The sequence below is a fragment of the Micromesistius poutassou genome (assembly GCF_964030765.1).
Source record: "Micromesistius poutassou genome assembly, chromosome: 24".
Classification (NCBI taxonomy): Eukaryota; Metazoa; Chordata; class Actinopteri; order Gadiformes; family Gadidae; genus Micromesistius; species Micromesistius poutassou.
The window spans coordinates 7319376-7343919 of record NC_140294.1 but is presented as its reverse complement, the minus strand read 5'-3'; the positions used below and the strand labels follow the sequence as shown (position 1 = coordinate 7343919).

Here is a 24544-nt window from a genome sequence, read left to right as displayed (position 1 = left end):
AAAAACACAACAAACAAGAGTAAGATAAACCCACAATTTATGTACGTATAATTATATATAAACAGACACGCCCCCACCACCTCACGGACCACTGGCTGACGCACCAGGTGGGACTCCGCCTCCGAGACCGAGCAGCCAATCAGCAGACAGATCAGAGCCAGAGGGACGACCTTATGGGGAGCCAGAATGAACACAAACCAGAGTGGGAGGAGTCACTGACAGCAGCGCACTTCAACCCACACACACACACACACACACACACACACACACACACACACACACACACACACACACAATCCACCAATTCATCCTCATATTCATCATCACCCATCATACATCATCCACCCCATGATCTACCAACCCTCCCAACATCCACCGTCTATAACCCACCTACCACCGTCTATAACCCACCTACCACCGTCTATAACCCACCTACCACCGTCTATAACCCACCTACCACCGTCTATAACCCACCTACCACCGTCTATAACCCACCTACCACCCGTCTATAACCCACCTACCACCGTCTATAACCCACCTACCACCGTCTATAACCCACCTACCACCGTCTATAACCCACCTACCACCGTCTATAACCCACCTACCACCGTCTATAACCCACCTACCACCGTCTATAACCCACCTACCACCGTCTATAACCCACCTACCACCGTCTATAACCCACCTACCACCGTCTATAACCCACCTACCACCGTCTATAACCCACCTACCACCGTCTATAACCCACCTACCACCCGTCTATAACCCACCTACCACCGTCTATAACCCACCTACCACCGTCTATAACCCACCTACCACCGTCTATAACCCACCTACCACCGTCTATAACCCACCTACCACCGTCTATAACCCACCTACCACCGTCTATAACCCACCTACCACCGCCTATAACCCACCGACCACCGTCTATAACCCACCTACCACCGTCTATAACCCTCCTACCACCGTCTATAACCCACCTACCACCGTCTATAACCCACCTACCACCCGTCCTCCAGCACCTTGCTCTGGGTGCTGGCGGCGTGCGTGTGCGCGGTGATGTCAGCGTTCAGGAGGTCCACCTCCAGCCGGTCGCTCCGGTAGACGGCCCCCAGCAGAGCCCCCCTGCAGCGGGGCTGGGGGTGCCCTGACAGACCCTGAGGGTGGAGGGGGTGGAGGTCAGAGACACACAGACACCACAACAGTCCAGTGGTCTGGGGGGTGTGTGACTGCCTGCTCTAAAGGTTGTGGGTTGGATGCCAGGTGTCCCCTGTCTAACCCGTAGGCGTCCTGGAGCCAGACGGCCCCTGAGGCTCCGTCAGACCGTCCTCCTACGCGCGTCACTGCTAACAAAATGGACCCTTGTTTTGAAAAGAGGAGTGTGAGGAGATCTGTGTTCACCCAAACGTATACAACACATATTGAAGGAACACAAAGACACACAAAGGGAGTCTTCTTCTTCTTCTCCTTGATTATTGAGGCAGTTGTCAGGGACGCGGGAAGTCAGTTTGAGTTGGGGTTGCTGAGAGAAAGTATATATAATGACGTCATAATAAATGATGCGCAACATTCATGGTTTACGTAGTAATACGGCCAGCAACATTTGACACCAGTTTTAGAACGTTTTACACTACAGACATGTTGACCACCAACATGCCAAAGCAGCTATAGAACCTTATTCAGCAACGGACAGATCACACACACACGGAATGGAGGTTTATTTCTGATCAAGACCATTTATTATTGACGCCGGACTAAAGCCTAACGTAACAATAACGGGACGCGTTATTGACAGCCTAACAGCCTAACGTAACAATTTGAACTTAATGTAAAAATCAAGAACTTTTACTGAACGTGACAATAAATAACTTCAAGTTGAAGAACACACACACACACACATTGACTCAGTGAAGGCCGCACTCCAAAACCAAAATAAATAGAACTCTCCAAGGTGCTGATCCTGCTTGGCTGCATGGCGCACTACCAGATCTGTGACACAAACAAGAAACGTAACTTACTAAATGAACCCGTGGGCTCCACAATATAAATATTATAACCATGACCAAAGAGAGCCTGCACAGCGGCAGGAGCATCATAAGAACACTTTACCGACCTTAAGCAGACGGTAGAACAGCCAAGGTGGTCCTGCACTCAGGGGGGGTGGGAATGATGGGGGGGGGGGTTACCGTGGTGAGGTGGGGGGGGTGGGGGTGTTAACGTGGGGGGGGGGGGTGTTACCGTGGTGGGGGGGGGTTACCGTGGTGGGTCGGGTGGTGGGGGGGGGAGTGTTACCGTGGGGGGGGGGGGGGGGGGGGTTGTTACCGTGGTGGGGGGGGGGGGGGTGTTAACGTGGTGGGGGGGGGTTACCGTGGTAAGGGGGGGGGGGTGTTACCGTGGTGAGGTGGGGGGGGGGCAGAGAGAGACTAAAACATTTGTTGTTTTATTTATCTTTTCTGATTAATATATTATTATTCTTAAGGCTCTTATGTAACATTATTTAGTAATAAAAGGAGAATGATGATGGGCTGAACACACGAGAACATTCAGTTGATCCACTGAGTTGTTTATTATCATTATGCTTCATGAACAAATACAACAGAAAAATGGTCCCTTACATGTACACAATAAACACAAGGACTGAAACAATAGAAGCTGCAGACTTTACTAATCATAAACAGGTGTGCACGTATCTTTAATAACTGAACATGTTCTGCGGCCGTTTGGTTCCCAACAGAACAAAAGGAATCAAGATTCAGTTTAAAGTCATTTACAACATGCAGCATTATCCCATAGACCTCTTGGTTATTATGAATGAAATATAAAATCTGATTAGGACAACAATGATGATATCATAGTCCATAGAACAAACATGTTTATGTCTGAAAATTATAAAAATATATAGTTGCATAAAAAACATGTGATTTACCATCAATAGGTATTTAATATACATTCCAAATTAAAAATGAGATCTTAATAAAAGCTGCTTAGCGAACCCTATGGGAGATCCTTAAAGTCTCTTCCTTTCATGATTCATCATCATCAACTTTTAGGAAGCCCCATAAAAAGGAGAGGGAGGGGGAGACGGGGGGGGAGGGGGAGGGGGAGACGGGGGGGAGGAGAAGGGGGAGACGGGGGGGAGGGAGAGAGGGAGACGGGGGGGAGGAGGGGGAGAGGGAGATGAGGGGGAGGGAGACGGGGAGAGAGAGACGGGGGGGAGGAGGGGGAGAGGGAGACGGGGGGAGGAGGGGGAGAGGGAGACGAGGGGGAGGAGGAGAGGGAGACGAGGGGGAGGGAGACGGGGAGAGAGAGACGGGGGAGAGGGAGACGGGGAGAGAGAGAGACGGGGAGAGAGAGACGGGGGGAGGAGGAGGGGGAGACGGGGGGGAGGAGGGGGAGAGGGAAAGATGCGAGAGAAAGAGACCGAGGGAGAAAAAAAGAGAGAGACAGAGTAAAAGAGAGAGAACGAGAGACTATAACTGCCTTAGAAACACTGACGCAAAAACAGTGTGTGTGTGCGCGCGTTTGTTTTGTGTATTTTTTTTTTCGTACACACACACAGAGAGAGAGAGAGAGAGAGAGAGAGAGAGAGAGAGAGAGAGAGAGAGAGAGAGAGACTATAACTCACACAGAGACAGTGAGGTACCAACCAATACACTCCATGCCCCAAACCGACGCTGACGCAAAAGCAGTGTGTGTGTGTGTGTGTGTGTGTGCCCGTCCTTTTTTTTTTTTCCTACACACACACAGAGAGAGAGAGAGAGAGAGAGAGAGAGAGAGAGAGAGAGAGAGAGAGAGAGAGAGAGAGAGAGAGAGAGAGAGAGAGAGAGAGAGAGAGAGAGAGAGAGAGAGAGACTATAACTCACACAGAGACGCTGACCCGGTCCCCCCCCCCCAGTCCCCCCATACCCTAAACCAAGAGAACCTAAACCCAGGGAGGAGGTCCTCCTGGGTGAAGGAGGTCCTGAAGGTGTGGATGTGTGTCAGTGTGTCTGAGGACCCTCCTCCACCTGGGGACACTCTGTAGAAGGACAGAGTGCCAGCAGGCCGGTCCAGATACACTCCTACTCTGGTAGAGCCAGCGGGGGGGAGACGTATGACTGTCCGTCTACCGTTGTACCGGGCAGAGTAACGACCATCATGACAATCAAGACTCCAGGACTCGTTGTTCCCTCCAAGCAGGCTGTCATCACCCCCTCTCCTTGTGATTCCTCTGTATGTCACTGCTATACCAACAGGTCCTTCCCTCTCTACCTCCCAGTAACAGCGGCCAGTCAGAGCCTCTCTACACAACACCTGGGGCCAGTAGTCAAATCTCTCTGGGTGATCCGGATACGACTGGACCTCTCTGACCCACGTCACCTTTCTGTTGTCCTCAGACAGAGAGAGTCGGCTGTAGGCTGTGTTTGGGTCCAGTGTGAGTTCACAGGCATCTGACGGAGAACAAGACATGATGAGCTACTGAACCCTTCTGCATCTTCATCATCATCATCATCATCATCATCACTAGTACTGTTCTTCCTGTTTCACGTTCATCTTCTCTACAAAAATTTACATAGAAAGACTAAATCATATCAGATGATAGCTACTATAGTGGACTAGTGTGCTATAGCTTTAGAAATAGTAGTGCATATTGTTTATAAGATGTTTTAAGTTAAACGTAAATGTAAATCCCATGAGTGTGTGAGTGGTTGTCCCAGTCAAAACAATGAAAAATGTATACACTGAATCTACTCCCGCAGTATTTACACAACATACACATATTATACATCAAAACGTTCATCATGATGAGCTGATTAATCCTCTGTAATATTTAAGCTATAGTCTACATACTTTCTTACTTTTCTTCTTCTTCTACACACGCAATAGCTCCGCCATTCTCCACACACACACACACACACACACACACACACACACACACACACACACACACACACACACACACACACACACACACACACACACACACACACACACACACACACACACGATTCATGTTTCATCCTCTTCATCCACTTAAGACATCATAACTTGGTCAAAATTCAACCGTTTACCATCATTCAAACTATTAAACAAATCTACACATTTGTATCTTCAATAATATTTGATCAGAATTTCGATATAATTCATACTTTTTTCAGAATCACAGTTTTAGTTTCACTCCAGATTCGTTCTCAGTTGGTCTCACTCTAGCCGTTTGCCTCAGCTGTTGCTCGTTGAGCAATCAGTGGACATCACAGCACTCTGGAGGAGTCTGGTTAAAGTCACGTGGTGGAGGGTAGTGTGGTCTTTGTTAGTCTCTGGCCGTTTCTCAATACCAAGTACGCAAACTACGGACTCACGGACTTGGAAGTGCGTACTTGGCAAGTCCAGACTTCCAAGTACAGACTTCCGAGGACGCGAGTACGCACCTGTGACGTCACCACCTCAGCTCTGTTAACTGCTTTACGGCCTCATGTAGGCATACACTACTGAACAATTTAAACTAATGATATAAAACTAAACCCCAGCCTCTTTCATTTTAAAATAGTATGTCAATATTTTGAATGAATATAAATGAAAAGATATGCTTATCGTGTGTATAAGCTATTCACACAACTTTTTATATGTAGGGTACAGATGCGCGTGCCTAACTGGCTATGTAGTTGGAGAGTAGACTATTGATATAATAATAATAACGAATGAGCGAGAAATGACACAGATTAGAACACACACACACACACACACACACACACACACACACACACACACACACACACACACACACACACACACACACACACACACACACACACACACGATCGGATGGATCCGACCAAGATTTTCGTTGCCGTTGTGTTGGGTTTCCTCTATCAGCGACTTATACAATAAAAACAAATTATATTAAACAAAACCCCAGCCTCTTTAATTTTAAAATAGTATGTCAATATTTTGAATGAATAGGCCTACATTTTTGTTATATATGTCAAATGTTCCTATATATAGCCTATTATTATAGCTTACATACTAATATTTTAAAAGATGGGAATGCGAAATGCATCCTGGGATATTTAACGGTCCAAGTCCACACAAGTCACCTCCGATGCGTCCTCGGTGGAACGGCCAGTTTAAGAACGCATGGAGAACACACACGGGTTTTACGACTGTACTTGACTTGATGCGTACTTGGAATTGGAACAGTACTTGGGCTACGACTGATGACGTTTCACGAGAACGCAAAGTACACAAGTACAGACGAGAACGCAAATTGAGAAACGGCCTCTCTCTCTCCCTCATGGACTACAACAATGGACTACAACAGTGGACTACAATAGTGGACTACAACAATGGACTACAATAGTGGACTACAATAGTGGACTACAATAGTGGACTACAATAGTGGACTACAACAGTGGACTACAATAGTGGACTACAATAGTGGACTACAATAGTGGACGTTGTCCGACCACTTTTTTAAATGTCAGCCACAGTTCGGCTTTCGGCCCCAACCTCATTGATCGACCCGGCAACGTTTTCCCACGCCAGTTTTTTGCTTTTGGTGCTGATTCCGGAGGAAAGAGAGCCAAACAAGATCTTATTTCTGGCCTCTACCTCCGAAATCAGCACCTCCACCTCGCATTCACTAAAGTTATTTTTTCTTCCTTTCTCCATTTTCTCCTTTCTCCTAACGAGCGCACTACTGCAGGTTTATTTATACTAATTAGCATATTAAATGAGGGAGGAGACGGGTGGAGATGGAAATTGGTGGAGAGACGGGCTCGTGCATGTGCGCTCAATGTCACGTTAATTGGGATGTACAAAGAGAATCTGTGTGAAATCGTGCTTACGCAAGGATTGATACATCCAGATTTTTTTGTGAGCATCAGCTTTCCAGATTTTGGCGTCCGCAAAGTTTTAGTCAGAAATCCACACAAGTCTTACACAACAAAACACAAATCACTGCCTCCCTGCTTCTAGCCAATCAGCTACTAGCCACCACCAATATACTACCCGGCCTTCTTTCATCCGCCGTCATGTCTCGTCTCCACCTTGGATTATCACTCCTGCTACTCCAGACTCTTAGGACTCTCTCCTCTACTCCACCAACTTCTGGCCCACTCAGCTACACCGCCGCTGACCTTCACCGCCTCAACAATAACCATCGTCTCTCTGCTGCTGCTGCCCCTGCAGCCAGCATAGCCGGAATCCTCCGCCGACGCCGCTACATCCATCCAGGTTCTGGCCCCTCTCGCAACCAACACCTCCCCCATGGCTCACCCATCCCCTCACTCTGGACTAACTCTCGCCCCCCCGTCACCCCCACCTGCCGTACTGCCAACCTCACTAACCTCCGTTCCCCCTCCCCTGCCCCCCCATCCATCTCCCTCGCACTGCTGAACTGTCGCTCCCTCTCCAACAAATCAGCCGTTATATCTGAACTGCTACTGGACAATAACATGGATCTGCTCCTCCTCTGTGAAACATGGCAACAGCCCCTGGACTTCTACGCTCTCAATCAAGCCACTCCTTCCCATTACAGTTACATTGCCAAACCCCGCCTCTCTGGCCGAGGGGGAGGCGTTGGCGTTCTTCATAAACAATCCCTGTCCATCACTGAACTGAACCTCAACCTCCCATCTATCTCATCCTTTGAACACCTTGCCTTCTCCCTCCCCAACTCTGTCATCACTGTTCTAATCTACCGTCCTCTGAAGCCACACCCATCTTTTCTCTCTGAACTGTCTGAACTCCTCACCATTGCGTCCTCTCTCTCTTCCCGCCTCCTACTTACCGGTGACTTCAACATCCACACGGACAAGCCGACCGCCCCACTGACATCTGACTTCCTCTCCCTTCTCGCCTGTTTCCACCTCACCAAACACATTGACTTCCCCACCCATACCAAAGGCCATATCCTTCACATAGTCTGCTCCGCCTCCCTACCCGTATCTAACCCCCATCCTCTCCCCTTCCCACTCTCTGATCATCTCTGCATCCTCTTCTCCGCTCCTCTACCCTCACCCCATAATCCCAAAAAGCGCTCCATTTCCTACCGCAACATCAAACCAGTCAACCCACTCTCACTCTCCCAGCTCATGTCCTCTGCCTTCCCCCCTGACTCTGCCCCCTCTTCCCCTGACGACTATGCCATCATGCTCAACTCCATCCTTTCTGACTCCCTTGACTCCCTTTCCCCCTGGAAGACTTCCTCTGTCTCATTCACTAACTCCGCCCCCTGGTACACCCTGGAACTCCGCACCATGAAACAGACTGGCCGCCAACTCGAGCGATTATGCAAGCGAACCCGCCTCACCGTTCACGCCGAAGCCTACAAACATCACATCTCCTCCTACCGTGACGCTCTCCATGCTGCTAAATCCGCCCACTTCTCCACCCTCATCAACAGCACCAACCGGAACCCCCGCATCCTGTTCTCCACCGTCAACAAACTGCTCCAGCCGCCGGACATTAATCCACCCTCCTCACCTGACCTCTGTAACTCTTTCCTCCTCGCCTTTAACCATAAAATCTCCCAAATCAACAGCTCCCTGACTGCCGCCGTTAGTAACTCCTCCACCCCCACCATTCCTATCCCCCCCCCCCCTCCCTGACCACCCACCCTTCCCTTCTTTCACTGCCTTCTCCCCTGTTGACTCCTCCCACATTTTGGACATCATCACTGCGTCCAAGACAACCACCTGCTCTCTCGACCCCCTCCCTTGACCCTTGATCCAGCCAACCTCTCCAACTACCGCCCCATCTCCAACCTGCCGTTCCTCTCCGAAACTCTGGAACGCATTGTCACCGCCCAACTCCACACCCACCTCCGGTCAAACAACCTCTATGAACCCCTCCAGTCAAACAACCTCTATGAACCCCTCCAGTCAAACAACCTCTATGAACCCCTCCAGTCAAACAACCTCTATGAACCCCTCCAGTCTGGCTTCCGCCCGCTTCACAGCACCGAAACTGCCCGTGTCAAAGTCATCAATGATCTCCTCACCTCTGCAGACTGCGGTGCCCTCAACATCCTGCTTTTCCTAGACCTCAGCGCAGCCTTTGATACTGTACACCATTCCATCCTCCTCAAAAGGCTGCGCCAACAGGGTGTTGAGGGCACCGCACTCGACTGGCTCACCTCCTACCTCACCGACAGGCAACAGTCCGTCTCCCTCTCTGGCCACACGTCCACCCTCTCTCCTGTACCGCAGGGGGTCCCTCAGGGCTCAGTCCTCGGCCCCCTTCTTGTCATCTGCTACCTCTTCCCCCTTGGTCATCCGCAAACTCAATCTCGACTTCCACTGTTACGCAGATGACACTCAGATGTACATCAGTACCAAAACCACCCAAAACCCTCCCCTCACCCACATCGAAACCTGCATCTCTACAATAAAAAAATGGCTGACCCACAACTTTCTCAAACTTAACAGCGACAAAACAGAGCTCCTTCTCATAGGCACCAAATCCACTCTCAATAAAACTGGACCCATCTCACTCACCATCGACGCCTCGACCATCACTCCCCCCTGGCACGCAATCTTGGTGTTACCCTGGACCCCACCCTCTCCTTCGATCCCCATGTCAGCTCCATTGTCAAGACCTCCTACTTTCACCTCCGCCGCATCGCCTAAATCAGACACTGCCTCCCCCCCCCTGCTGCTGAATCCCTTATCCACGCCTTCATCTCCTCCCGTCTTGACTACTGCAACTCCCTCCTCACTGGCATCACCTCTCATTCCCTCCATAGACTCCAAATGGTCCAAAACTCTGCTGCACGCCTCCTCACTCACACCCGGTCCCGTGAGCACATCACCCCCGTTCTCCACACTCTCCACTGGCTCCCCGTCAAACAACGTATCAGTTTCAAAATACTCCTGCTGACTTTCAAAGCTCTCCACCACCTGGCCCCGCCCTACCTGTCTGACCTCCTCGTCCCCCATCGCCCCTCCCGAGCCCTCCGATCCTCCTCCACTCTCACTCTAACCGTACCACCCTCCAAACTGAGAACATTCTGTGACAGAGCCTTCTCCAGGGCAGCCCCCCGACTATGGAACTCTCTTCCCCAACCTGTCCGCGACTCTCCCTCACTTCCCACATTCAAATCCACTCTAAAAACCTCTCTCTTTTCCCAAGCCTACGACCTCCCCTACCCATAACCACCTTCATCCCTGCCCCTGCCCTTGTCCCCCTGACTGTCATCACCCTTTTCGTGTTTTTTGTCTTCCACAATGTAAGCGTCTTTGGGTCACTGAAAAGCGCTATATTAATTTCATGAATTATTATTATTAACAGTAGAACACGTATAGTTAAAGCCTAAACAGCCTCGTTGGTGGATAGCAGCATAGGCTCTGTTTGATTGAATAAGGGTTGTATTTCTTGCCTACTACCTCCCACTGATCCACTGCCTCTGTCCTCTCCCTACCCTTCAATCACGTAATGATGATGATCTGACAATGCACGCACATCGTAAAAATAAACAAATAAGGAATGTATCACTGCTTATTAATTACTACTAATTATTATTACACATAGTTCATGCGTTATATAAGCACTAGTAAATAAATGTGTTTGTGTGTCAAGTTGTTAACTGATGCTATAGGTTAGACTACAAAATAGTAATGTTACCAATAAAAAACATTATAAACATGGCAACATAATTCATTATCTTGCTCGAGGAGCACTCGATACGCGTTACTCATACATGCTCACACTAATGGTTCAATGCAGTTTGAAGTTTGTTTGAAATAGCGTACCTCATCATCACCCGAAAGAAAACTTGATGAGGTAGTATTGGACAACATGTTGTCATAGCTTTTTGGCACATACCGCCTACCATAGTTGCAACCAGGTTGCAACGTCCATTTTAAAAAGTGAGCACTATTCGTTTGAATGCACTATATCATTTTACCACGAGATGGGAGTAATTCATACACAGTGTCCCTTTAAGCTATGTAGCTTTATCAAACATGTTTTCAACCTCACTTTACACTGCAGCACTCACAACATTGTCTTCAGGGAAAAACATTTTACATGTTTCATTTTGTTCTGTAAAATAAATCTTTATATTTTAAGAATATTGAATGTACATTTGACAGCCCTAAATCAAACTAATCAGATACTTACACTTGTTTAGAGCTGATCTCAGGTCAGCCACCTTCTCCAGCTCCATGTTCAGTGTCTCCTCCAGCTGATCCTGGGATCTCCTCACGAGGTTAGTAGGGGGAGAGACTGGTGAGGCTACAAGCAGAGGAAAGCCAAGAAGAGGTTCAATATGAAGACCCTGATTGGGAAGACATTCAAGAACATGGTGTTCAAGAACACCACCTGTGTTCGGAGCAGAGTGGAATGATCACATTGTGTTTTGGGGAGACAAAAAACATAGGATTTCATTCATGTTCTCGAGATGATTGGTCTTGTTTTAGTAACAGTGATAAAATGGCATCAATTTTGGGTTCAATTGCTCTTCAAAAAGAATATGACCGAACAGCGGTATGGGCGGTGTGGCACAGTATCATACCGGAGACATTCTGGATCATTGGACAACCCTAAGATGAATCAAACTAAACAAACACTTACACTTCTTTACATCTGGTTTAGGGACAGGCACCTTCCCCATCTGCATGTTTAGTGTCTTCTTCAGCTGATCCAGGGCTCTCCTCAAGGTCCCTACGTATGACGGAGGACGGACCTCCACCGTCGTCCAGTCCCTGGTGGGTGGAGGATCCTTCAGGGATCTGAAGGTCTGGAGGAGGTGGAGGTGGTCTTCAGTGTGTGAGAGCTGCTTCACCTCTGATCTTCTATTGGTCAGATCTTCTATCTCCTGCTCCAGCTCTTTGATGAGGCCTTCAGCTTCTGTCTCTGTGGATTTCAGTTTCTCTTTAACCGTTTGGTTGTGATCATCCTGGCACTTTTCAACAGAGCGCTTCAGAGCAGTGAAGACCTGCACACCATCGGCTATCTCTTTGTCTGCGTCTGCTTTGCTACGTCCCACTGTGTCTCTGATGTCCTTAATCTTTCGTTGTCTCTCCTGGATCATCTGCTGAACTTCAGCCTCTATCTTCCCCAGCTGGGCCGTCTTCACTTCATATTCCTCCTTTAGAGGTACAACAGGATGGGACTTGTGGTCCGTCACTGTGCACAACAGACACACACACACCTGTTCAGTCTGGCAGAAGAGCTCCAGGAGTCGGTCGTGTTTCTTACACACCCTGTCCTCCAGACGGTCCATAGGCTCGACCAGCTGATGTTTCTTCAGTCTTGCGACTCTCTGATGAGGCTCCAGGTGAGTTTGGCAGTAAGAGGTAAAACACGTCAGGCAGGACTTCACGGCCTTCAGCTGGGTCCCAGTACAGACGTCACAGGGAACTTCTCCTGGTCCAACACAAGGCTGCTCTTTGATTCGTACAGAACTTCTAAACCGATCAACCATCCCTGATATGAAGGTATTGACCTGTAAATCAGGTCTTGTGTGGAACAGCTTGTTGCAAACAGGACATTTGTACTGGACTTGGTCATCCCAGAACGTTGTAATACAGGTTCTACAGAAGCTGTGTCCACATGGTGTGGAGACTGGGCTGTTGAACACATCCAGACAGATGGAACAGGAGAAGTCCTCTTCAGACCAGGAAGTAGCAGAGGCCATTCCTAGAAAACATGGATAACAATAGTAAAATAACAGTTTGAACTCGTTCAAATGCAAGTGCTTTATACGTTATATATTTTGTTGTTTCAAGCTGAAATCTTCATCCAATAGGAGGTACAACATGAAGTCCTGCAGACAGGACAGCTTCACTGAGGATGAGGGGTCAATATTTTGGACTCACCTTACAATGTTTGTCCGATTATTTAGTTTAATTTAAATTAAAGGATTTATACATTCTCAAAGTACATTTATATCAATTATTGTCTAAAATATGGGATAAGTTTGTGTCCAAAAACAACGTTTGCATAGGGTGAGAAGTCTCAGACTTCTGCCCAGTTGAAACAGCCGAGTGTCACAACGCTACACTTTCACTTTTAACATGGAAGCACTTTTTCTGTCCCTGAAAACAAACTAGAGGTTCAAATACAACGTATCCAAATGACACAAAACCACAACATTGGAAGTTATTCAAATAGTCATGACGTCCGTAATCGATTAATTGCAGATTTGATCTAATAAGCATATTTCACTGACTGAAGTGATCTACTGCTTTCATAAGTATTGCAAAATGAAAGTCATAGACACCCTCAATTTTGAAAAAGTGAGAAAGTCTGAAAAGCATTTTTTTAACGAATACAAAAAAGTAGTCCCTCCTGGCTGCAAAGTGTACGGCGGTTGCTATACAACACACGGTAGCGTCCTTCAGAGAGAAGGCTAGAGACGGTAGCTTGGTTCGCCGGCAATTTAGCCTACTATCGAGCAGTTCACTCACCGTGTGCCTATTGCTTTACAACATTTCCACCCTCTCCATCAATCAACATATTTTTAGGCTTCAGTAAACTATGCTATTGCTTTTATATATAAATAAACAACAGTTCAAGTTAGGCGCGGAGTGATACTGAACTCTGTAAACTGAACGGTATACACGCAATATAGAACAGTTGGGAACCAATCAGATTGCTTGATTTAAGCCACCTGTTTTATAAATTCTCACAGAACTAATGCTGTAAATTGTACAGGGAACCCTCTAACCTAGGGATGTAACGGTATGAAAATTTTACCTCACGGTTATTGTGACCAAAATTATCCCGGTTTTCGGTATTATCGCAGTATTTTTAAAAGTGTGTTCAATATGTTCAGAAAGCACTGATAGGCCTACGGAAACTGAAATAGTTAAGTGTTTATTATATTTACTTATATTATCAAAAGTGCAACTTTTAACATCAAAGGAACAAGGGTTCAGCATGTAAACAGCTTATTTATCAGGAACATTTACAGTAGCGCAGGTTTAATCCAAACATTCAAGACATAAAGAACAATATGTAAACAATTACTCGCTCTCCGTCTCCCGCCGACACTTCCTCCGCAGATCGCCGTGACAGCGACCTCCTCCTCTCCTCCTCTTCCCCCGCTCAGCGCCCGGCTACAACCCATAGCGGGAGTTGTTTTGTACTTTGACTCTTGTGTATAAATACTACTACGACGACGGCGACTACTACTACTTAAGACAGAGAGAACTGAGATCTGGTTCATTTCCCCGCACATCAGGCTTGAGGGAAGCCCAGGCTGATCGTCCGCTGAACTCCTATATAACGGAGTTAGTAACTGAATTACTCTATAATATACTACTATCTACTGCTTTGTCGAATCTGTTTGGTGTTTGCGTGTGCGTGTGGCACGCGTATCCTGGCATGTGTGTAAAAACACCCTCCGATTGGCTACCATGAAACACGACTCTGCCTTAGCCAATCATAATCACTTATCTCGTTGTTAACCCACCCGGTCTCCGTCCTCACTAGCAGTTTGTGTGTGCAGCCAGGGGTGCGTTCGGATTACGCAGTTTATTCAATCAATTCATAGTAACGCACCGCATTTAACTGTCAGTAACGCTAACAGCGTTGTAACGACGGAAAAATTAGTTAGATTACCCGTTACTGAAAAAATAACAGCGTTACCTAACGCCGTTATTTTAAACAGCCTTATTCCAAACACTGCTCAGATGAAGCGCTGGGAAGGATTTAAGCACACGGTTTCCACACCGCGGGCGCGGTTATCCACCGAGATAATAATTTTATTTGAAATGAAAACGGTAATTGTTATTGACAACATTTTTATCGCGGTTTACCGTTACACCGGTAACCGTTACATCCCTACTCTAACCTGAATGGACTTTGAAGGGTTTGAGACCAGAGTTCTGTCAGGGTTAGAGTCCTAGAATCCGGGTTGGAGTCCCAGAGAAAGTGGGTATACCACGTGGGTATACCAGAGAGACTGTTGATCTGATCTTAAATACATTGCACTTTCTAAAATGCTTTTTTAACTTTAGCCTTTATTTCTATTTATTTTTATTTTACTATCTATTATTTTCTTTTTATTGTATGACAATGTTAATATGTGAAGCACTTTGAGTCTGCCTTGTGTATGAAAAGTGCTATATAAATAAAGTTAACTTGCCTAACCTGGTGCATCATTAAAAATATTAATGTTTAAATTAAGAATTGACCCCAAAGCCCTTCATGTACTTTTTTATCAAACATGACCAACAGCCTGTCAGCCTGTTGGTCATGTAAGTACCAATGCAGTATCAATGCATAGAACAACACTGCCACCTACTGGTTGAGGAGGGCGAGCCATTTGTGAATCACGAGCTATTTGCTTGTGGATCTGTGCGGATCTTCGACAAGAATGTCTCAAAAATGCGTAAGTGAGGAAAGAGATGCGCGTGCGTGAGTAATGATCCACAAATGCTGAGTTATACTTCACGAGCAGAATTTTCAGTTTTGCAAATGGCTTTTTGTTTTTACAAATGGAAAATTGTGTATTTACAAAAACACAATATATTTGTACTTTTTTATACTTTTATATATAAGTATGTAAAAACCAAAATACAAGTTACAAATTATAAATTTGTATTTGTGGATAGCAAAACACGTGTGCAAATCAAAAATATTTGTAGATCACCATCTGTGCGTTTACAGATATTAATGAGACAAATTTAAGCCCATACTATTCAGGATGGGACATTGCAGACATTCCAATGTCATGCCTGTTAAATGTGTGATTAATGTGCGGCTATCGGCTTTAGAAACTGGATAGATTACCATGTCTACATCATCCTCTGGCCAAATCATTTTTAGGGTAATTTGAAGGGATTGTAACCTTTTCATCAAAGACCGCCTCTCTCCTCCTCATTAGCCTTAAAGCTACAGGAACGTTTGTGGAGCTCATTGTGGGACTGGCCCGTAGCGGCTGGAACTCTGCACCAAGGATGAATTTCGGGAATGAGTCTTCAAATACTGTATTAGGGGCCACTAACACCGATATAAAGGCATCCGTAAAGTAGCATGGGACCTTTAGTGCCCCACTTCACTCAAAAAGAACAGAACAGTGTAATATGACTGCATGATTAATATGACTGCATGATTAATATGACTACATGATTAATATGACTGCATGATTAATATGACTGCATGATTAATATGACTGCATGATTAATATGACTACATGTCTAATATGGCTACATGATTAATATGACTACATGATTAATATGGCTACATGATTAATATGACTACATGTCTAATATGACTACATGATCAATATGACTACATGATTAATATGGCTACATGATTAATATGGCTACATGATTAATATGACTACATGATTAATATGACTACATGATTAATATGACTACATGATTAATATGACTACATGTTTAATATGACTGCATGATTAATATGACTGCATGATTAATATGACTACATGTCTAATATGACTACATGATTAATATGACTACATGATTAATATGACTGCATGATTAATATGACTACATGATTAATATGACTACATGATCAATATGACTACATGTCTAATATGACTGCATGATTAATATGACTACATGTTTAATATGACTGCATGATTAATATGACTACATGTTTAATATGACTACATGTCTAATATGACTACATGATTAATATGACTACATGATCAATATGACTACATGTCTACTATGACTGCATGATTAATATGACTACATGTTTAATATGACTACATGTCTAATATGACTACATGATTAATATGACTACATGATCAATATGACTACATGTCTACTATGACTACATGATTAATATGACTACATGATTAATATGGCTACATGTCCAATATGACTACATGATTAATATGGCTACATGATTAATATGACTACATGATTCATATGACCGTGTGATGTCTAGAGAAAGCGCATTCTGGTTACAAAAAGGTTACAGAAAGCTTAGCTGAAAGAAGACAGTGCACGTGCGTATATTTGCATAACGCGATCTGATTGGGTGACGGATCCGTCGCTGCCTGAAAAGTTAAAGACCGGGTAAACCAAAAATAATTATGGGTTTTGAGTTTATAATACCACAGGAAAATATATTATTAACCACCCTGCCAAATTTGAAGGACTAAAAAAATCGGCCGGATCTATATCGTAAAAACGCGGCAAGTGTTTGTCTCTTGCTGTCATGTCTTACTTTCAGTCACTTGTATGTGCTGACAAAGAGCTTTATCTTATCCTATATCCTATATCCTATCCTTTATCTTAATCTATCTTATCCGAGTGTCTACAGCCGGCGACCAAGGGAACACCCACCTAGACTCAACGCTGTGGGGGAAGACCAACTGTGAAAGATCCACTTTTAAAAAAATATACGGACAACAATCGACCCGATCATGATAATTTTTTTAATATATAGCCCTTTGACAGCATATACAAGTGATTCAAACCAAGAAATGACAGCGGACAAGCGTTTGACAAAGGTTTAAAATACCGCCTTTTTGCATGAGTGTGTATGGGGAAAACGGTTTGTTTTCCCCCACGGCCCTGACCGGAAGTGACGTTTCCTTGCTTGCCGACTCGGTCTATAAAATTATGCTTCAAAGTTGATGAAAAATGAGCAGTAATCCCTGGCTCAGGACGGTGGGGGCGTGTGCGCTGCAGGCCAGGAAACCACGCCCATCACCGGAGAGGTCCAACGGGCAAGCCAACTGCAAACTGACAATTCAAACCAGACTCGTGAGCGGTAAAACCATAGACGGGTGAAACCACAGAATGCTAGTGCGCGGTTAATGTATTTATACCTAGAGGGCAGCAGGGGGCGGGTTTATGTGAGTAGGACCGCTTTACGTAAAGCGGTCTTCGATGTAGACCCGCCCATTTTAAACCTGCACACAGAACATTCTCTGAGGCCTAGCTCCTCAAGGAAATGATGAATGGGAAAAATATTTTTTACATGTTTTGAGGGACACATTTAAGGCCTAATTAATATGATAAGAAGAAAAATACTGAATTTGGTTTACCCGGTCTTTAAACTTGACGGACGGACCCACAATGCACTTCGGGAGCGTCCCACGCAAGGCCAACGCCTTTCATACCCGCTGCGCGTCCGTCGACGGGCTGCAGCTGCGGGCGAGAGGGTCCGCGATCTGCCTCCGTAGCGGCTCCAACGCGGCGTGCAGGTGGACCCCGACACGGGTCCGTTTCGCGGATAGGGTTACGGTTAGGTTTAGGTTTAGGGTGAGGGTGAGGGTTAGGTTTAGGGTGAGGGTTAGGGTTACAGTGAGGGTTAGGTTTAGGGTGAGGGTGAGGGTGAGGGTGAGGAGTCAGCGTGTGAGTTTGCCTGACAGGCTGCCTGTCCGATCCTAGCGCTCCCCTAGTTCACATCATAACCCGCTGTAGGGCCGGTCCGTACGGGGTCACACCGCGGGGAGAGAGGCGCGGAGGTCGTGTTGTTTTACTCACCTGGTTGCGGTTGCTGTCGGTCAGACTGTGTGTGTCCCAAAACGTGTTGTGTTGTTCTCCTGAGGGAGAGAACTGCTTCCTCCTCGTCGGGTTTCTGTCAACCTTAAGTTTCGTTTCTCGAACATCACGTCCTCTCCTGGCCCCGCCCCCACGGACACACGCCCCGTGTGTGAGTGTGTGTGTGTGTGTGTGTGTGTGTGTGTGTGTGTGTGTGTGTGTGCGCGCGTGTGTGTGTGTGTGTGTGTGTGTGTGTGTGTGTGTGTGGAAACTTTCGCTTTCCCTGAAAACACGTGACACTGTGAGGTATTCGAGGCTGTGATTGGCTGTCAGAGAGAAGGCGGTTGTCTGGACTTCCCAGCATTTTATATTATCTTTAGGTTATTGGTTTATTATAATGATGTGATATTGTGAAGTGTGTCTGTGTAACGCTTATCAATCTCACTATAGAGAAAACAACGTTAGGTAATGTTTCAATAGATTGTTCTTTTCTGAGCCGTGTGGTAAACTTAACTTTACGTTGAACATCCAGGTGATTAATTTGTCTCAATGCGATCTAAAGTGAAGAGAAGGACGAGACAGAAGTCCTTTGACTGTCCTTCTATTTAAATCACAAGTTAAAAAACCTTCACTTCTCTTCAACCAGTAGAAACAGAGTGTGAAGCGTGTGTGTGAGTGAGTGAGTGAGTGAGTGAGTGAGTGAGAGAGTGAGTGAGCGAGACAGACAGACAGACAGACAGACAGACAGATAAACAGACAGAGAGAGAGAGACAGAAGCTGCTTTCACACATGTCCTCCGTCTTTTCTCCGCATTTGTGGATCAGGAGGTTTGACCGTGAGGGTCATTCACACTGACTCACACTTGACTTTGAATCGAGGATATTGTCTCGGCTGTTCTTTATTTTGGGCCGTGGGTACAGCAGGCAAGATCAGCTCGACTCCACGCTTTCAATCATTTAAAAAACCTGCAACTTCAAACAATTATTTTATTTATTTTACAATTCAAAAATGAAGGAAATGATACTGGGAAACAAATAGCCATTATAAGCAACGAGTGAACTTAATAAGCGATCAAAATACTCTTTTCAACCACCGCCTCTTTCCCTTGACATTTAGTTTTCACCTGACATATGCGACAGATGTTTAAGGCAACCTGGTCGTACAGGAATCCGTGAAATGAGTCGGTCTACGTCCCGTATAGTAGCCTATATTTTAATTTAACGTCTTTAATGGTAAGAGACCGTACAGGGATGGACAATGGATAATGAGCTTTGTTGGTCCGTGTACAAAGTTTAATTCATTTACAGTTGTTCACGTTGTGTAATGAAAAAGGCCAGTTTAGGGGGTATTGCCTAATGTACGTGTCAGAAAATCAACAAACATTATTTACAATACAAAATATGCAACAACAGTACAGTAGAATCAGGATGTAAGTATAAATATATATATAACCAGGATGTAAATATGTATAAGGTCTGAAAAATATGAAAATATGAAAAAGCAATAATAATGATTATTACTACTTAATACGTGACAAATGAGTCTATTTAAATAAAGGCTAGTCACCTCCCAAATAAAGTTGCGAAAGCACACGGTGCACGGTGTGTCAGATTTTGTTGTATTGCTCTTTACTTACCACTGCATTAATTTTGTTATTATACAGGCCAGAGGATAATCCACCAAAAATATATATATTTTAATTTTATTTATGTAGCCTAGTTAAGAGAGAGAACGGTAAATAAACTTGAAGGATTTTTACATCGGATAGCCAGTGGCGTTATTGTCATGACAACAGAGCCAGCAATAACGTCAAGGTAAATCAACTCTTTCTACCAGTCAGACTCATCACAGGTCGCAACACTATATATAACCTTTAACGTTCACCCAAAGTAACAGATTAAGTAGCCTTAATCAAGTAAATAAGTTGATGAATATATAAATGAATCATTACATGCATACATGAATCACAGCGCTCTATAATAATTCCAGTGTTGGCGCCCATTGGCAATTTATTCACAATCAGTTGTGGGAAAGTGGCAGAAATATGACTGTATAACAGTTATGAATTATGTTCATTATTTAGGCTATTTGTTTATTTATGTTTGGCACTCCTTAAATTAAATTAACTCTTCAAAACGCACGACTTTTACTGCTAAGGCGAGCTTTACTTTGAAGGCGAGCTGTCTCTGTTTCCGGCTCTCGACTTCCTTGTTCAAATATCATTGTACAACTTGGATAATGGAACAAGCTGACGCTTTGGCGCGCTGAATTGCATTGCACGTCTAAACTGGTAGTCTAAACTACCCCCTAAACTGGCCTTTTTCATTATACAACGTGAACAACTGTAAATGAATTATACTTTGTACACGGACCACTAATACTATAATATAATAATGTACTAATACTATAATGTAATAATGTACTAATACTATAATATAATAATGTAATAATACCATAATATAATAATGTACTAATACTATAATATAATAATGTACAATACTATAATATAATAATGTAATAATACCATAATAAGTGGTGTCGGGTGGTGGCCTGTAGGTGGCACTGTTCCCTCTGGCCAAAAAACATCATTCCCGATGCCCCAGTGCAGTGACGGGGACACTGTGCTGTGGAAGGTGCCGTCCTTCGGAGGAGACGTAAAACCGAGGTCCTGACTCACTGAGGTCATGAAAGATCCCAGGGCACTTATCGCAACGAGTAGGGGATCCCCCGCTGTCCTGGCTAAAACTGCCCAACCAGGCTCATTCAGTCTGGCCCCCTAATCATCCCCCTATATATATATATATATATATATGATTGGCTCATTCATTAATTCCCTCCCTCTCCACCTCAAGCTGGTGTGTGGTGAGCGTTCTGGCGCCAATTGGCTGCCGTGCATCACCCAAGTGGGTGCTACACATTGGTGGTGGTTAGTGAGGTCCCCCTTCACTGTAAAGCGCTTTGAGTGTCTAGAAAAGCGCTATATAAATTCAAATAATAATAATTATTATTATATAATAATGTACTAATACTATAATATAATAATGTACTAATACTATAATATAATAATGTAATAATACCATAATATAACATGTGATAATAGCCTGTGTATGCTATCAGTACATTACTGCATGTCAGCGCAGACCAACACTGTTTAGTGATGTCATTGGATATGCTTATTGCATGTTGTTACATGGAGCTCATCACACTAACAATAAGCTGTTATAACTTTATATCAGTCAGCTGTTATCCTGCTCTAAACCATCACACTAACCTGTTATAACTTTATATCAGTCAGCTGTTATCCTGCTCTAAACCATCACACTAACCTGTTATAACTTTATATCAGTCAGCTGTTATCCTGCTCTAAACCATCACACTAACCTGTTATAACTTTATATCAGTCAGCTGTTATCCTGCTCTAAACCATCACACTAACCTGTTATAACTTTATATCAGTCAGCTGTTATCCTGCTCTAAACCATCACACTAACCTGTTATAACTTTATATCAGTCAGCTGTTATCCTGCTCTAAACCATCACACTAACCTGTTATAACTTTATATCAGTCAGCTGTTATCCTGCTCTAAACCATCACACTAACCTGTTATAACTTTATATCAGTCAGCTGTTATCCTGCTCTAAACCATCACACTAACCTGTTATAACTTTATATCAGTCAGCTGTTATCCTGCTCTAAACCATCACACTAACCTGTTATAACTTTATATCAGTCAGCTGTTATCCTTCTCTAAACCATCACACTAACCTGTTATAACTTTATATCAGTCAGCTGTTATCCTGCTCTAAACCACACTAACAATAAGCTGTTATAACTTTATATAAGGTTAGATGGATATTAAACTGTCCCATCACTAGATAAGGTCTGTACCTTCTGTAACAGTCATCACTGTGGTGGAAAGCTGAGGTTGAAATGAGCACAGCTGGTGCAACAGGCTGACTTAATAATTATGTATCTTATATCATATTAACATCTCCTGACCGTATTCATGGTCTTAAACCAAACCTTTGCTGTAATTTCAAAATCACAAAAGCATTGTAATAAACCATAGTATGTATAGTGACACACAGAAGTCAACGTTTGGTATTTACAGAATGAAGACTGTTTAACCCAACCAATACATTGCTCAATGATTTACACACTCAACATTAATAAGTATAAGTACTGACGTCTGCTAAAACACATGACAGCTCTTTCACTGTAGCCACATCAATATTGTCAGCTGATCATCTCTCAGTGCTTCTGTTGACATGTGAATCCTGTTTGTTGCAGGAAGAGTTACATGACCTGGTCTGTATTGTTCTGATGGTAAATGCTGGTTATTCCTACTCATGTGAATGCAATGTCTGGACCTCAGGGGCAAACTGTACAACAGGAGACAGAACCTCAACTACAACCTCGTTCCTCGAAGCCCGCCTCCCAAAATCAACGCCTCGAGCGGCACTTCAGATTTATCAGTGATTTTCTATTTTTTTAATTTAATTAACTAACATAACATTGGCATTCATTGAAGAGCAAAGATTTAGCTTAAAAACCATCTAATTATTTCTAGAGATATTAATAAATGTCTTGTACTGTGTAGAAAAGTCAAAGTAAAAGTCAGCTTTATTGTGAATTACTCCACATGTCGACATACACAGCAATGGAGAAGACGTTTCTCCCTACCCCACGGTGACGGCCACCCTAGTGCGCGCAGGAGGCTAGTCCCGTGTCTGTGGATCAGAGCGATTGCTCTGCTGTGATTGGTCCAAAATAGAACTCGCGCAACTTTGCGAGCCGCGCAGGTGAAGTATCAACATCACATGAAAGAAGAACGTCAACCAGCCTCCTCAGCAGTGTTTGTAATAACGCCGTTAGGTAACGCCGTTATTTTTTCACTAACGGGTAATGTAACTAATCACTTTTTCCGTTATTACAACAGCGTTACCGTTACTGACAGTTAAATGCGGTGCGTTACTATGAATTCATTGAATAAACTGCGTAATCCGAACGCACCCCTGGCTGCACACACAAACTGCTAGGAGACCGAGTGGGCTAGCGATTATGATTGGCTAAGGCAGAGTCGTGTTTCATGGTAGCCAATCGGAGCCAGTGTTTTTACACACAAGCCAGGATACGCGGGCCACACGCACACACAAACACCAAACAGATCCGACGAAGCAGTAGAAATTGCGAGTCCGGAACAATCCGATGAAAAGGTGGCATTTTCAAGGCGGAGATATAAGCACTGCTTCAAATTCATTGAGGTCAAAGGCAAGAACGTGCATGTAAAGTGAACGTTATGTGACGGCCCTGTGCTCCCCCTGCGGGCTGCCTGCTGGTCTCCTGGTGGCCACACGGCTTCAGGTTGCCGGCCTGCAGTGAGGAGACCAGTTAGGGACGATTGGCCTCACCTGGCGCCGGCGTAGGCCTATAAGCCCTCGTCCTCTCTCTCTCTCTCTCTCTCTCTCTCTCTCTCTCTCTCTCTCTCTCTCTCTCTCTCTCTCTCTCTCTCTCTCTCTCTCTCTCTCTCTCTCTCTCTCTCTCTCTGCCTCTCTCTCTCTCTCTCTCTCTCTCTCTCTCTCTCTCTCTCTCTCTCTCTTGCGGTCACACACTTTTTGCGACACATCGCATTCCACTCCACTTCTGACCACTCACATACGACCGACATGCATCCATACATTATTTATTAATACCCCTAGATAACCTTTTTTCTATTGCACTTTTGTAACCAATAAACAGAACTCAGGGTTGTGATAGCAATTTACTATCAATCCAAATTTATTCAATAGTTGATGGACTGAAACGCATCGTACTTCATCATAACGAAAATCAAGTAAATCATGTAACAGTATACTTTAAACACATAGGAATACAATTCTATTTCGGTTAACCCTCAATTGGAATAAGAAAAAAAAAATACACAATAAAATATATTTCCATTTTCTCTAGGAAGTTAAACCAAATACTTCTATACGTCTCTCTCTCTCAATCCATAAACAAAATAAATACCGAACGGTCTTCTTATTCAAAAATAAAATAAATCTTCAAGTGTCCTTGTATTGTCTTTAGCGACAAGAAAGAGTAATAACGTAAAAATAAAGTAAAGTAAAGTGCTGGCCAGCAAAAACAATATTACAGAGCTCTATGT

General features: G+C 44.5%; 1 protein-coding gene across 12 annotated transcripts in view; it reads right to left on the bottom strand.

The window, feature by feature from the left end:
• Positions 1 to 24544, bottom strand: part of LOC311369525 (E3 ubiquitin/ISG15 ligase TRIM25-like) — a 67148-nt gene that overhangs the window by 1668 nt on the left and 40936 nt on the right. For 5 of the 12 annotated variants that reach the window (XR_014640123.1, XM_084487739.1, XM_084487747.1 and 2 more), the window contains exons 3-4: positions 11101 to 11214; positions 105 to 170 (exon numbers count right to left, since the gene is read on the bottom strand). Coding sequence is in view for 9 of the 12 variants with exons in the window: in XM_084487739.1 (XP_084343865.1) it covers positions 105 to 170; positions 11101 to 11214 (180 nt within the window). In the remaining 3 variants the exon portion in view is untranslated. Of the gene's footprint in view, positions 1 to 89; positions 171 to 964; positions 1158 to 3690; positions 4431 to 11100; positions 11215 to 11553; positions 12622 to 17956; positions 18083 to 18398; positions 18560 to 24544 lie in introns of those variants that run through there. The other 7 variants (XM_084487742.1, XM_084487744.1, XM_084487741.1 and 4 more) reach the window with 7 other exon arrangements.